Raw genomic sequence first — 14,721 nt, 5'->3', positions numbered from 1 at the left:
TAGAAACTGAGAATTCTCTGAAACAGATGAAAAGTGGGAAGGTGGCTGGAGTAGATGAGCTAACAGCGGATATGATCAAAGCCGCAGGAATCCATGGAATACAATGGTTACACCAGGTGCTGGGGGTGATACAGAAAGAAAACAAATTGCTGGATGAATGGAAAAAAGGAATTATAATACCACTGTTCAAGAAAGTAAGTAGAAAGAAATGCACCAACTATTGAGGAATCACACTGCCTTAAGATAACGGAAAAGGTCATAGAAAAAAAGATTCCAGAAAATTCTAGAACACCAACTAGAGGAACAAGAGCACGGGTTCAGAAGTAATAGGGGAACAATAGATCTCATTTTTTCCCTCCGTCAGTTAATAGAGAAGTACTGGGAAAATGGAAAGGACTTGATAGTAGTATTCGCGGATTTGGAAAAAGCATATGACAGTGTACCAAGGGATAAAATATAGGAATGCTTGAGAAAACATGATGTTCCTGATTCATTAATTTAAAAAGTCCAGATGCTGTATGATAGTTGAGAGAGCAGTGTACAAGTAGGAGGGGGGAGATCAAAATGGTTTAAGACAAAGAGAGGTGTTCAGCAAGGCAGTTCGCTCTCTCCTTTACTCTTCATTACACTTATGGACACAATCATGAAAGAAATCAAGGAAGAAGAAAATGAAGATCTCAAAGCTTTTGTTTTTGCTGATGACATCACTATTTGGGGATAGACGGAAATGGAGGTTCAGAGGAGACTAGATTACTGGAGCACAAAATTTAAAAAATTCAAGTTAACTGTGAGTAAGAACAAGACAGTGGCAATGAAGATGAGCAGAAAACCTACACCTTGTCACATCATACTGGAGGGGGAGAAGGTTGAATGTGTGAAAAGCGATGGAAGTTCCAAACTAGAAGTCTTAAACAGAATAACAAAAGGATCTAGCTTCTTCCATCAAGTACAAAATCTAATCTGGGACACGGAAATCCCTCAAAGAGCCAAACAGACCATGTATAAAACTTATCTCCTGTCAATTATGATGTATAGTCTAGAGGCCTGTGTCATAAATAAGAGAGAATAGAATCAAATACCAGCATGTGAAATGAAGTTCCTTAGGTCAGCTCTACAAAATACTAGAAAATACTGCGCAAATACGTCAGAAAATTTAAAAAGGAAAATGGATAAGTTAAAGTTAGATATAGTGGGAATTAGTGAAGTTCAGTGGCAGGAGGAACAAGACTTCTAGTCAGGTGAATAGAGAATTATAATACAAAATCGGTAGGTCTAGTAATGAACAAGAAAATAGGAACGCAGGTAAGCTACGATGAACAGCATAGGAGAGACCTGCAGGTGACATTGACTACAGAGGAGAGGATGAGTGCTTTGAGATCCTACACAATCTGTTTTTGCACCTGTGGTAAAAGAAACAATAGTGCAAATGAGGAAATGTCTAAAAAAAATTGCAAGCAGATGGCGTATTCTGATGTGAGCAAAAATCTTAAGTAATAATGTCAACGTCTTCTTTAATGAACTGTTTTTAGAGGGAGAAAGCAAGCCAAATGGTATGTGTCTTTCATTAAGAAAACTGATATTATTTTATTTCAATAAAACGAAACACACCTGGTGACAAAAACACGCATTTCCTTGAGTCACAAGGCAAATTTAAAATACCTTCACTGATTTCAGAAATAACCTCAGAAAAAATTAGGCATCATGAAAGAAGTGTATAAGGTGGGAAAGAATTGTGTAAACCACTATTGTAGATGACTGCCAATAAAATGTTTGTACCGTCTATGCAACTAAATTAAGGCTTTTTGTTTATTGCCATATGCATTTCACTTCTGTTATTTGGGAAGCATCGCATCATCAGTAGCCTGAAATACATGTTTCCTTTTATACATACAATAAACATATTATGTGGTAGATATAATATGCTGCTATGTTACATTTATTGTGTTTTTCTCTTGTTTTTTAGGTTAGGGGCAACTTTCGTAACACAAATTCCGTAATGTGAACTTGTCGTTCAGTGTTAGTCACAAATTCCTGTGCTGTTAAGTCAGTCTCAGTTAACAGTGCTGGAAATATTCTGGAGGTAAAATAGTCCCCCATTCAGATCTCTGGGCGGGGACTACTCAGGAGGATATCGTTATCAGGAGAAAGAAAACGGATGTTCAACAGATCAGAGCATGGAATGTCATACCTCTTAACTGGGCAAATACATCAGAAAATTTAAAAAGGGAAATGAATAGGTTAAAGTTAGATATAGTGGGAATTAGTGAAGTTCGGTGGCAGGAGGAACAAGACTTCTAGTCAGGTGAATAGAGAATTATAAATACAAAATCAAATAGGGGTAATGCAGGGGTAGGTCTAGTAATGAACAAGAAAATAGGAGCGCAGGTAAGCTAGGATGAACAGCCTAGTGAACACATTATTGTAGCCAAGATAGACACAAAGCCCATGCCTACCATAGTAGTACAAGTTTATATGCCAACTAGCTCAACAGATGATGAAAAGACAGAAGAAATGTACGATGGGATAAAAGAAATTATTCAGATAATGAAGGGAGATGAAAATTTAATAGTCATGGGGGACTGGAATTCGATAGTAGGAAAAGGAAGAGAGGGAAAAGTAGTAGGTGAATGTGGAATGGGGGTGAGGAATGCAAGAGGAAGCTGCCTGGCAGAATTTTGCATAGACCATAACTTAATCATAGCTTACACTTGGTTTAAGAATCATGAAAGAAGATTGTATATGGGGAAGAGACCTGGAGACACTGGAAGGTTTCAGATTATATAATGGTAAGAAAGAGATTTAGGAACCAGGGTTTAAATTGTAAGACATTTTCAGGGACAGGTGTGGGCTCAGACCACAATTTATTGGTTATGAACTGTTGATTAAAACTGAAAAAACTGCAGAAATGTGGGAGACGGGACCTGGATAAACTGAAAGAACCAGAGGTCATAGAGAGTTTCAGAGGGAGCATTAGGAAATGATTGACAAGAATGGGGAAAAGAAATACAGCAGAAGAAGAAAGGGTAGCTTTGAGAGATAAAATAGTGAAAGCAGCAGAGAATCAAGTTGGTAAAAAGATGAGAGCTAATAAAAATCCTTGGGTAACGGAAGAGATATTGAATTTAATTGATGAAAGGAGAAAATATAAAAATGCAGTAAATGAAGCAGGCGTAAAGGAATACAAACGTCTCAAAAATGAGATCGACAGGAAGTGTAAAACGGCTAAGCAGGGATGGTTAGAGGACAAATGTAAGGATGTAGAGGCATATATCACTAGGAGTAAGATAGATACTGCCGACAGGAAAATTAAAGACACCTTTGGGGAAAAGAGAACCACCTGTATGAATATCAAGAGTTCAGACGGAAAATCAGTTCTAAGCAAAGAAGGATAAGCAGAAAGGTGGAAGGAGTATATAGAGGATCTATACAATGGCAATGTACCTGAGGGCAATATTATGAAAATAGAAGAGGACACACATGAAAATGAAATGGGAGATAGGATACGGCGTAAAGAATTTGACAGAGCACTGAAAGACCTAAGTCCCAGGAGTATACAACATTCCATTACAATTATGCATAGCCTTGGGCATGACAAAACCCTACCATCTGGTGAGCAAGATGTATGAGACAGTCGAAATACCCACAGACTTCAAGAAGAATATAATTATTCCAATCCCATAGAAAACAGGTGTTGAGAGGTGTGAAAATTATCAAGCTATCAGTTTAATAAGTCATGGCTGCAAAATACTAATGCGAATACTTCACAGACGAATGGAAAAACTGGTAGAAGCTGACCTCGGGGAAGATCAGTTTGGATTCCGCAGATATGTTGGAACACGTGAGGCAATACTGATCCTACAACTTATCTTATAAGATAGGTTACTTAAAGGCAAACCTACATTTCTACCATTTGTAGACTTAGAGAAAGCTTTTGACAATGTTGACTAGAATACTCTTTTTCAAATTCTGAAGGTGGTAGGGGTCACATACCGGGAGCAAAAGGCTATTTACAATTTGCACAGAAACCAGATGGCAGTTATAATGAGTCAAGAGGCATGAAATGGAAGCAGTGATTGGGAAGGGAGTGAGACAGGGTTGTAGCCTCTCCCCGATGTTATTCAATCTCTTATATTGAGCAAGCAGTAATGGAAACAAAAGAAAAATTTTGAGTAGGAATTAAAATCCATGGTGAAGAAATAAAAACTTTGAGGTTTGCTGATGTCATTGTAATTCTGTCAGAGACAGCAAAGAATCTGGAAGAGCAGTTTAACAGAATGGACAGCATCTTGAAAGGAGGATATAAGATGAACATAAAAAAAAGCAAAACGAGGGTAATGGAATGCAGCTGAATTAAATCAGGTGATGCTGGGGGAATTAGATTAGGAAGTGAGACACTTAAAGTAGAAGATGTATTTTGCTACTTGGGCAGCAAAATAACTGATGATGGTCGAAGCACAGAAGATACAAAATGTAGACTGGCAATGACAAGGAAAGCATTTCTGAAGAAGAGAAATTTGTTAACATCGAGTACAGATTTAAGTGTCAGGAACTCTTTTTTTTTTAAAGTATTTGTGTGGAGTGTACCCAAGTGTGGAAGTGAAACATGGACAATAAATAGTTCAGATAAGTAGAAAATAGAAGCTTTTGAAATATGGTGCTACAAAAGAATGCTGAAGATTAGATGGATAGATCACGTAACTAATGATGAGGTACTGAATAGAATTGGGGAGAAAAGGAATTTGTGGCACAACTTGACTAGAAGAAGGGATCGGTTGGTAGGACACATTCTGAAGCACCAAGGGATCACCAATTTAGTATTGGAGGGAAGCGTGGAGGGTAAAAATCGTTAGAACAAGACCTAGGGATGAATACACTAAGCAGATTCAGAAGGATGTGGGTTGCAGTAGTTATGCGGAGATGAAGAGGCTTGCACAGTATAGAGTAGTGTGGAGAGTTGCATCAAACCCATCTCTGGACTGAAGACCAGAAGAACAACAACCACCCACTGTGTTATATCTATTATTTTACAGGTATTGTGTGACTTTTCATTCGAGAAATATATGAGTAGATAGCATACAAACCGCCAGCGACTGACACAATTTTCTTCTTCTTATCATCCATACTTTTTAACATACGAACTACTTTTGAAGTGCCAAAATGCACTAGAACAAATAAAATGTCTATAAAACACCACACTGTACAATGTACTTGCAGTGAGAGAGTCACAATTCTTGAAATCCACTGCCACAGTCTGTGGCACGCTGAGGGGCACCGCAGTCCTTGGCCCATGTATGAACCATGAAAATCCACTGCATTACGCCACACACAAACAGACCTGCCCTGCGGGAAGATCAGTGAGACTAGATCCTGTAGATTACTGGGAACCAAATGGTTTCAGATCGGCAGGCCCGATCCATTATAGATACCCACAGCAATGGCCTCCGGTTTTGGCCCATCATAGAAATTCACTTGTGTGGCCTGCTATTCATGAGCCACATACAGCATGTTGATGAAGTGAGACCATGGTGATCAATCCATGCAACACATAAATTGTTCAAATACTCTGAGAATCAATGATAATGAGAATAGCTAGCATCTCACCGTACCAATGATTGCTGAGCCACACACAGGCACGCAGAAAAGACCATCACACTCTCACAACTAAATTTTCAGCCATAGCTTTTGTCAGAAAATGAGAGCACACACACATTCACACAATCACTCGAACACAACTCGTGCACACATGACTGCTGCACCTACAGCCTCTGAGAATCAGATCCAAACAAACCACTCTTTATTCTTCCCTGCCTAGTTAGCTAGCTAGACTAGCTGCAAGAAATGCTGGCAGCAATCTGAGGGGAGTGGTAGGAAGGGGAGAAGCAGTAGGAATGAAGGAAAAGGTAAGCTGTGCATGTACTCAGCTGCACCCAGTCAGCAATGATGCATGACACCCAAGTAAACAAATTATTTCATCTACTGAGACAAAAATGAGATTTTTCCGATTTCCCTGACATGTTTGGAATTCCCTGATTTCCAGAACCTGTAGCAACCCTGATAAACAAGCATTATCTCTGGCTGGAGCAGACAGATATAGTAGTCATGTGTGTGTAAGGTGCACATTCTTGTTTGAATGCGTGTTTTCCTTTCTGAAAAAGGCTTTGGCCAAAAGCTCAATTTGTAACAGTCTTTCCATTGTGGTTATCTGCAACTCAGCGTGTTATCTTTATGGTGAGTTGTAGTCCATACTTTCCATAATATTGTTGTTACTATTCTTTGTAAGACCTGAACGTAAGGTTCAAAAACTGTCACTACATGTTACAATAGTACAGTGAAATGGAATGATCTGTAGTTCAGTGACTGGTATGTGTATATAAAAGTAGTACTACACATATCTAGACAGACAATAAAACAATAGCCATTCCTACAACATATCCCTGATGAGAAGGCATCACATACACACATATCACCATCAACATTGCATATGCTTCTCGGGAAAATAGTATACCTCATTCAACAAACATGCAAAATGGATGATTGCTGGTGAGAATAAGTCTACTGTTTTATCAGGCCACTGTTTGAGTTCCTCATTATGGGGCTGGAACTGTGGATGTGCAGTTCAACAGGAGGTTTTGGGTCCTACAACACTGAGTCCCTACTGAATGATAACACTTGTTTTGGGAGCAAGGGTAACGTTTAAAAGGAAAGAATTTATTATCTGATATCTGCAGGGTTTCCAGTACCTAAATCTCGTTACTGGTGAGGGTACATAACAATACTGCCGTTTTCTAAACAGCAAGGGCATACGTCAGGAAGTATATTAACTGAACTGCAAGATGCAATCTGATAATTCATTACAATGTTGCCACATCTCATCCCTCCTGTGTACATGGTGAAAGGAAGAAAGACATGGTCTGTAAGTGGTCATATTTCACTGATTACAACTGGCAAATATGAGAAAAGGACACACCCTATTTGCCACTGACTGATAAAAAAGCGTGTAGTGGATGAAATCTCTCTTAAATGGAGAACATTTAGGAAAAAAATCTATAGTGACTAAACAACATGCACATGCATTTAATTTAGTTAGCTTGAAAGCTAGTGAAATAGTCTATGCATCCAAATCAATTAACTACACAGCTGCATAAGTACAATTGCCACTTTTTCCATACTAAAATATCCATTATTATTATAATATTGATTGCAGTAATATTTATAAGTCCAAAACCTATGTAATCAAATGATTCTGTTTAAAGATGAGTTATAATATCGATGGAAATTACATTTTAGTACAGATATGTGAAATATAGCTGCACCTGTGTGTATTTTGAAGTTCCAGCTTTTCTTTCTGTAAATTATCCAGTTCTTCTTTAAGCCGTCTGACTGTTTCACCATCTTCTGTCCATTTCTCTATATTTTTAAGCTCATTAATAATTTTACCACATGAGTTGTTGAGAGAAGAGCATAATTTGGTGATTCTTTCAACAGAAGTGGCCGAAATTTGGTCATAAAAATCTGGAATGCAGATTTCAATTAGTACATTTTCAACAGATCAAACAGCAAGTTTACATGCATGATTTTTCATCTGGTCCTTTTAAATTTTGATAATGTAAAAAAGTATGTTGTATCCCTTTAGCATAAAATGGTTGCATTCAATAATTAAGTTTTATACAAGATTTCTTTCAATTTCAACAAGTGAATGAGGGAAAGAAGAAAACAAATATCACCAAAAAAATATGAGCACAAATGCTTTCCAGCTATCAAATATTATTCTGTTACAGACCATCAAGGCAGATTAATGAGGATTCTGCTTGAAAATGGCAACTTTGCTTAGAAGAAGTGACATAACATGACCCCGAGTATCATTTGTGGTTTGCAACAATAAAAGCTACCTAGTTGTGGGGGCAATGTCATCGAATTCTAACAAAGTGAAAAACATACGAAAATAGTGGCATAGGGATTGTCTCCAGAAAGTATTACAATTTTGTGGGCAAAAAACCACATACACCAAATTCTCAAGAAAAGATAAGATTAATGTTTAACATACCATCTGTGATATGATTATTAAAATTTTGATTTTGAGAGTGGATTTGAGTAAGTATGCGAGCAGAAACCAGTTGCAATGAAATAATTATGTTATTATTGCATTTGAGTCAGAAAAATAAAATGCAAAAGCATGTAACACTGCAGTAAAAAAAAAAAAAAAAAAAAAAAAAAAAAAAAAAAAAAAAAAAAAAAAAAAAAAAAATATGAACAAATTTTACAACAATAATAACTTCTACACTGCAGCTTAAAGTGTACTCTAGTTTTAAAACTTAATGGCTCTCTTTTGCCAGGGAATTAAAGAAGCAAAAAAGAATATCTTAGATCAACAGTTTGATTTATATCTTTTTTTCTCTCAAAAGTAAGTACATAATTAAGATTCAGTTTTGAAAGTTTGAGTACTCAAATGTTGATGATAACTGTCTTATCAGTCAATGTACCTTATGTTTTCTAGACAGATAGAAGTACTTTAGTTTCATAATGTCTGCATAATTTTCTAAGGTAATAAAACTACAATTTTTAAGATAGTATTAGCTGTCTGTAAGTTTAGAGTGTGTTCAGTTTTACAGAAACACACAAAAATTGAAAACAGGTTTGCTAAATTTTCCAAAAACAGGTAACACAGCAAGACAAAACAGAAAAATAGTTTGTAATACAAATCTACTGAGAGATCTCTAAAACAAACTCCAACCATACCATAAAACACCTCTCTAACCCAGAGTACATTAATAGTACTTCAAAGAAGTGTACTGGGCCCAATACTCTTCCTGATATAAGTAAACTATCTACCCTAGAATGTGAAACACAAGGAAATGTTACTGTTTGCTGAATACAGTAACATTCTAAGCTGTAATGAGTAACCAAATTTACGCACAATCTGAAGTGCCAAAGAAACTGGTATAGGCATGCATATTCAAATACAGAGATATGTAAACAGGCAGAATACAATATTGCGGTCGGCAATGCCTATATAAGACAACAAGTGTCTGGTGCAGTTTTTAGATTGGTTACTGCTCCAACAGTGACAGGTTATCAAGATTCAAGTGAGTTTGAACATGGTGTTATAGTCGGCGCATAAACAATGGGACACAGCATCTCTAACGTAGCGATGAAGTGAGGATTTTCCTGTACGAGCATTTCACGAGTGTACTGTGAATATTAGGAATTCCATAAAACATCAAATCTCTGACATCACTGCAATCAGGAAAAGATCCTACATGAATGGGGCCAACAAGGACTGACGAGAATTGTTCTATATGACAGAAGTGCAACTCTTTAACAAACTGCTGCAGATTTCAGTGCTGGACCATCAAGTGTCAGCATGCAAACCATTCAACGAAACATCATTGATATAGGCTTTCAGAGCTGAAGGCCCACTTGTGTACCCTTGATGACCCCATGACACAAAGCTTTACACCTGCCCTGGACCCGTCAACACTGACATTGGAATGTTGATGACTGGAAACATGTTGCCTGGTTGGACGAGTCCCGTTTCAAATTGTATCGAATAGATGGACGTGTATGATATGGAGACAACCTCATGAAACCAGAGACCCTGCATGTCAGCAGGGGACTGTTCAAGGTGGTGGAGCCTCTGTAAAGGTGTGGGGTGTGTACAGTTGTGATATGGGACCCCTGATACTTCTAGATACGACTCTGACAGGTGACACCTATGTAAGCATCCTGTCTGATCACCTGCATCCATTCATGTCCATTGTGCATTCCGATGGACTTGGGCAATTGCAGCAGGACAATGTGACATCCCACTCATCCAGATTTGCTACAGAATGGGTTCAGGAACTCTCTTCTCAGTTTAAAACACTTCCACTAGCCACCAAATTCCCCAGACATTAACATTATTGAGCATATCTGGGATGCCTTGCAACATGCTGTTCAGAAGAGATCTCCACCTGCTCGTATATTACAGATTTATGGACAGCCCTACAGGATTCCTAGTGTCAATTCTCTCCAGCACTACTTCAGACACAGTGGGAGTAGAAAGAGAGTAGCTGACAACAGAGATTGAGATCAGAATGATTAACTGCAGGACTGAAGAATGTGTTGGCAAGACAGTTTCTGTCTATCCTATTAAAAGAAGCTGAAGTTGGGGGAAGAGTGAGACGGAAAGTGAAGAGAAGTGGTTTCAAATGGCATAGATTGCAAAGCAGCCACTTAAAGACAACCACGTAGTGCTGAATAACATGTTCTGCGATTTGTGATGAAGCCTGCCCTTGGCCATAATTTGGCAGTGATTATTTGAAATGGACAGCTGGAAGGTGGATTGATAAATTATTTCCTGTTAATGGAGAAACAATAAAATATGGGAAGATGGAAAGTTTGGAGTTTAAATTACTGATATCAAAGTCAGAGTACACAGGGTGTTAGTTTTGATGTGGAATAACTAAATATGTTTCGACATGTAAGTAGGGCGTTCCACTTATTATTTTAAGTAAGTAGGTCAAAAGTGGTGAGACTTAATGTGCCAAGTTAGTGAGGTAATGTGCCACATTAGTGGAGGTATGTACGTAGGCCAGCAATTTGGTTGCCTGGAAAGAGTATGAGGGAGATGAAATTATTGTATGGCTGAATGCTTGTGGGCCCAGGGCTCAAGGTGTGCCCAGCAGGTCCGGCTAGTTGACTGGTACAGATGAGTCCAGGTACAAAGGTGAGCAACATCACCAGAAATGGGTAAATCCCTTTTTCTGCAGGAGACAATGTTCCATGAAATGGCAGACTGTCAGACAAGCAAAAGACAGCTTCTTACAGCTCTTCAAAAATCTATAATAATTCACAGTCAAGTATTAAAGCAAATCTGTATACATCCATGATCTCAGAAAAATGAGGCACACCCAATGACACAACAATATTTTAAAATCTTTAAAATTATAGAAATTAATATTTCACAGTGAATACACATTTTCACAATGAACCCCTGAATTAACAACTTTTAAACGATATATGACATTTCAGACAACAGAATTACACTATATAGCTATTATCTCCGAAAACTATGTATATGTATCTATTTTATTTCTTGATTTATTACATTTTGTGCATCTTTTCATTATGCAAATGTTTTTCAGATCATCGTATCCCCCACAATTACATAGCAAATGAATACATGATGAAGACCTCACATTTTGCCATTCTGGTGTATTTATTCAATGAACAGTTTACTATTTTGCCAGTAACTTTATTTAAATATTAATTACAACTGATAATACACAATCATGGTAACTTAAGAAGTGGTCAAATGCATTGTTAGCTGACACCACTATTAAAAAAGAGTGCCCAAAGATGCTTCTGACAAGCAGGAGTAATAATTGTTTAAACAATAGTTAACAACAACTCACTTTCATTTAATATGAGCACACTTGAGCAAGGATACTAGCTTATTTATCTATGAATAAACCTCTATTCAAAATTATTGCGAATGATCTGAGTCTGACCAAATATTTATAACTTTTTTTTAAAATTTAAATATTGTTATAATATATTAGTTCAGTCCAGGAAGTGCTCAAGATGAGTCAGATCTAATCTGCAAAACTTACGAATGATGTATTTTGGTGGGGACGGCCTTCAGCCAATGGGAAAGCAGACAGTAGTGGAACAATACAGGAGTCAAGTGAAGACTGGGAATATTTGAGTAAGTAGCTCAAGGGAGTGATTCTGAGCACTTTTACATTGGTGTTGGAAGGAGGCAGGCCTGCCTGTGGTAACGAGTGATACTTGATTGTGAAGGTGATTGATTCTTGGTGGTGAACAGCTGCTACGATACTTTACCTTCCAAAGGGACTTCATGTTTCAAGAGGTCTGAATGTGCTCCAGTGTAGGACTAACTTTTTCCGCTTGTATTAAAGAACTGACACTGTTGCTATTCCTTATATCAAGGGTGATAATTTGTAAATCATGTTGAACTTTGGACTGCTTTGAGCTAGTGAATATTTCATGCACTGTGATTGTGAAATGGACTTAGTTTCTGCACGTATCTTCGATGGCTCTTTAGTTTGGGGAATTTGCTACCATTCTCGCAAAGCTCTCAATGTAACTTTACTGTATTTGATAATGGTCTATTGCATCTGTATTTTAACTGAATATAGTAGGACCACTTCCCATTTATTTGAGGTGTCCTTTCTTGAATAAACATTATTCAACATAATTATCTGGCGTCTACATCAATTAAAGATGTTAGAACAGAACGCTTGTTATTAAATTATTCACTTAACTTTTATTTTATATTTCTGTTTATTTTATTAACTTTCAATTCTAACCAACGCATAGACTATTTAACATCAGGATCACAGCAACAGATTATTATTTGCAGTGAATTAGCTGCAGAGCATGAAAGCAAATGCACGCATCTCAGCCCTGTGACTACATCAAGCTATTCTTTTTTAAACAGAATCGCAAAATCCTGAAGTACCTGAAATTCAAGTAACCACAGGTAAGGACACAACTGGTTTGCTCATATGGGATACTGTGCAGAAGAGCAACTATTCATCAGTAACCTTTAAACACCATCGCAACATCCTGTTTAAAGTGTAACCCTTGATTCTATTTATAATGTTGTTCGCCAGCCTAATTTTGATAGCTTCCTTTACAAAATAGTCCCAACAGTGAGATGCTGTGGCAACCATGTGTGTCTTACCCTACAGCATTCTGTGCCCCTTAGCAAGACAGTGCTTTGCCACTTTGGATTTCTTAGGCTGCATCAAATGTGTGTGGAAATGGTCAGTACACCTTGTTGAATGGTGTGAAATGTCTGGCCAACATATGATTTCCTAAACTGGCAAGGGATTTTATAAAAACCATGCTTCCTCAATCCTATGTCATCTTTAACTTAGCCAGAATGCTCTAACCTTGACTGGTGGACAAAATAAACTTTTGATAATATATCTTTTTAAAATTCTTCCGATTTTCGAAAATAGGCACCCACTATATGGTACAAAGGCCACTGATCTACAAGCCTCTTCTTATGGTTCCATCGCAGGTCCAAACTCAAAGGCACCTCGGGCCTGTTTCTCTACATAACCATTCTGCTTGAACATGAGCTTAAGGTGTTCCAGCTCTTAAGTCAAGCTCTCTGCATCTGAGATGGCGTAAGCCCTCTTTACCGTCTGCATAACCCCTTTGTGTTGGTATGATGGACGGTAAATTGTATGCAGATTCTGGTCTATATGTGTTGGTTTTCAATAAACAATGTGTCTCAATGTTTCGTCATCATTACCCTTTCAGTGAGATTTGGAACTCTGTTTTATCTGATGATAAAAAATACAAAGGTCATTTGACAATTTGTGGAGAGAATGCTGTTGACCTTTCACAACATGTAAAAGGTTGTTATTTACAGTATCAATCAGTTCCGGTGAGATTAGAATACAGCATTCTCAACAGAAGATGGGGATCAGGTAGACTGCTTGATCTGGCTGCAGACCAGAGAAGAATATCATCAAGACCTAGTGCTGTTCAACTTTCTGCATATTACGCAATCTGCAAAAATAAAATGAGTATTGAGATGTAACAAATCATTTTATGGCAAATGATGGGTTACACTCTCAGTCCTTCTATATGATAAAAGATGATTGTGACATTTAACAAAAGTTTTTTGTTAGCAGTTAAGTTTTGGACAGAATATTGTCATAGAAATGGTTTATTATTATGTGCAGGTAATGCAAGGTATACGAGTGCAGTACGCAAGATGGGATGATGAGTTTAGTGGGTCTACCTGCCGTGGGCTGCCTGTTCATAGACCTCGTGACTTGGAGGTACGTTGCGGCCATGGAAGAACAGTGCTAACAATAAAAATAGTGATGTCATGAAAGTAGAACAAAAGAAGTTTTGAAATTGCCATTCTGTTATACATTCTGAGTAATTTTGCTCATCAAAATGTATTCTTGTTGTGCACGATATTTGTATCCAAATAGTTTTGGTACAATTGTATATACATATCTGAGGACAATTAATTCAATGTATAAAGACTGGTGTTGAAAGAGGAAACATTATTGGTCAATGTGTAAAATTGAGAAATATTCTAGCTTTCTTTCAGCCTCTAGCACTGAAGACACTGCAAAGCCAAAGAAGTCCACTAGCAAGAAAAGAGACATGGTCATCCGGATTTTACTGACTGGTCCAGATGTAGTAAATTTTATGAAATAGGTGCCCAAGGAGAATACATTTCACAACAAGACAGAGTAAACCAAAAAATTGACAAAATATGCTCCATTACACTTATATTATTTAATCGTTACTTTAAACTGAACTAGGTTACTTGTAACAATTTCATGAAAACACACATAAAATATATTTAAAAAGAGCACACTTACGTTTAAGTTCCTCCAGGATGAGCTCTTTAGATTTTAATGAATTCTGAAGTGACTCTTGTATCGATGACAGATCAAAATTATCAGAGGTACCCATCTGAAAGTATTGAATTGCACATTCTTCCTGCTTTTGTATTGCTTCAATTTCTTGAGAAATATTGTTCATTTTTTCTTTATCATTCTCTCTCCAGCTATCTATTAATTTCTAATGAAGCAAATGAAGAGGAATAAAAATCATACATTGTCACTGTATAAATTCAATGGGTTGTTTGAATTCAGTTTTAAGGTACTAATAAGAAAATATATGTGAACACCAGATGAAGGTTATATTACTTACAACAAATACTACAAACAAATTCATGTT

General features: G+C 37.2%; 1 protein-coding gene across 1 annotated transcript in view; it reads right to left on the bottom strand.

The window, feature by feature from the left end:
- Positions 1 to 14,721, bottom strand: part of LOC126456042 (A-kinase anchor protein 9-like) — a 499,264-nt gene that overhangs the window by 298,558 nt on the left and 185,985 nt on the right. Inside the window, exons 14-15 of the mRNA XM_050091796.1 lie at positions 14,361 to 14,562; positions 7,314 to 7,512 (exon numbers count right to left, since the gene is read on the bottom strand). Coding sequence (XP_049947753.1) covers positions 7,314 to 7,512; positions 14,361 to 14,562 — 401 coding nt within the window. The remainder of the gene's footprint in view (positions 1 to 7,313; positions 7,513 to 14,360; positions 14,563 to 14,721) is intronic.

The sequence above is a fragment of the Schistocerca serialis genome, chromosome 2, assembly GCF_023864345.2.
Source record: "Schistocerca serialis cubense isolate TAMUIC-IGC-003099 chromosome 2, iqSchSeri2.2, whole genome shotgun sequence".
Taxonomy (NCBI): Eukaryota; Metazoa; Arthropoda; class Insecta; order Orthoptera; family Acrididae; genus Schistocerca; species Schistocerca serialis.
This window is presented reverse-complemented; position numbering and strand designations above follow the sequence as displayed.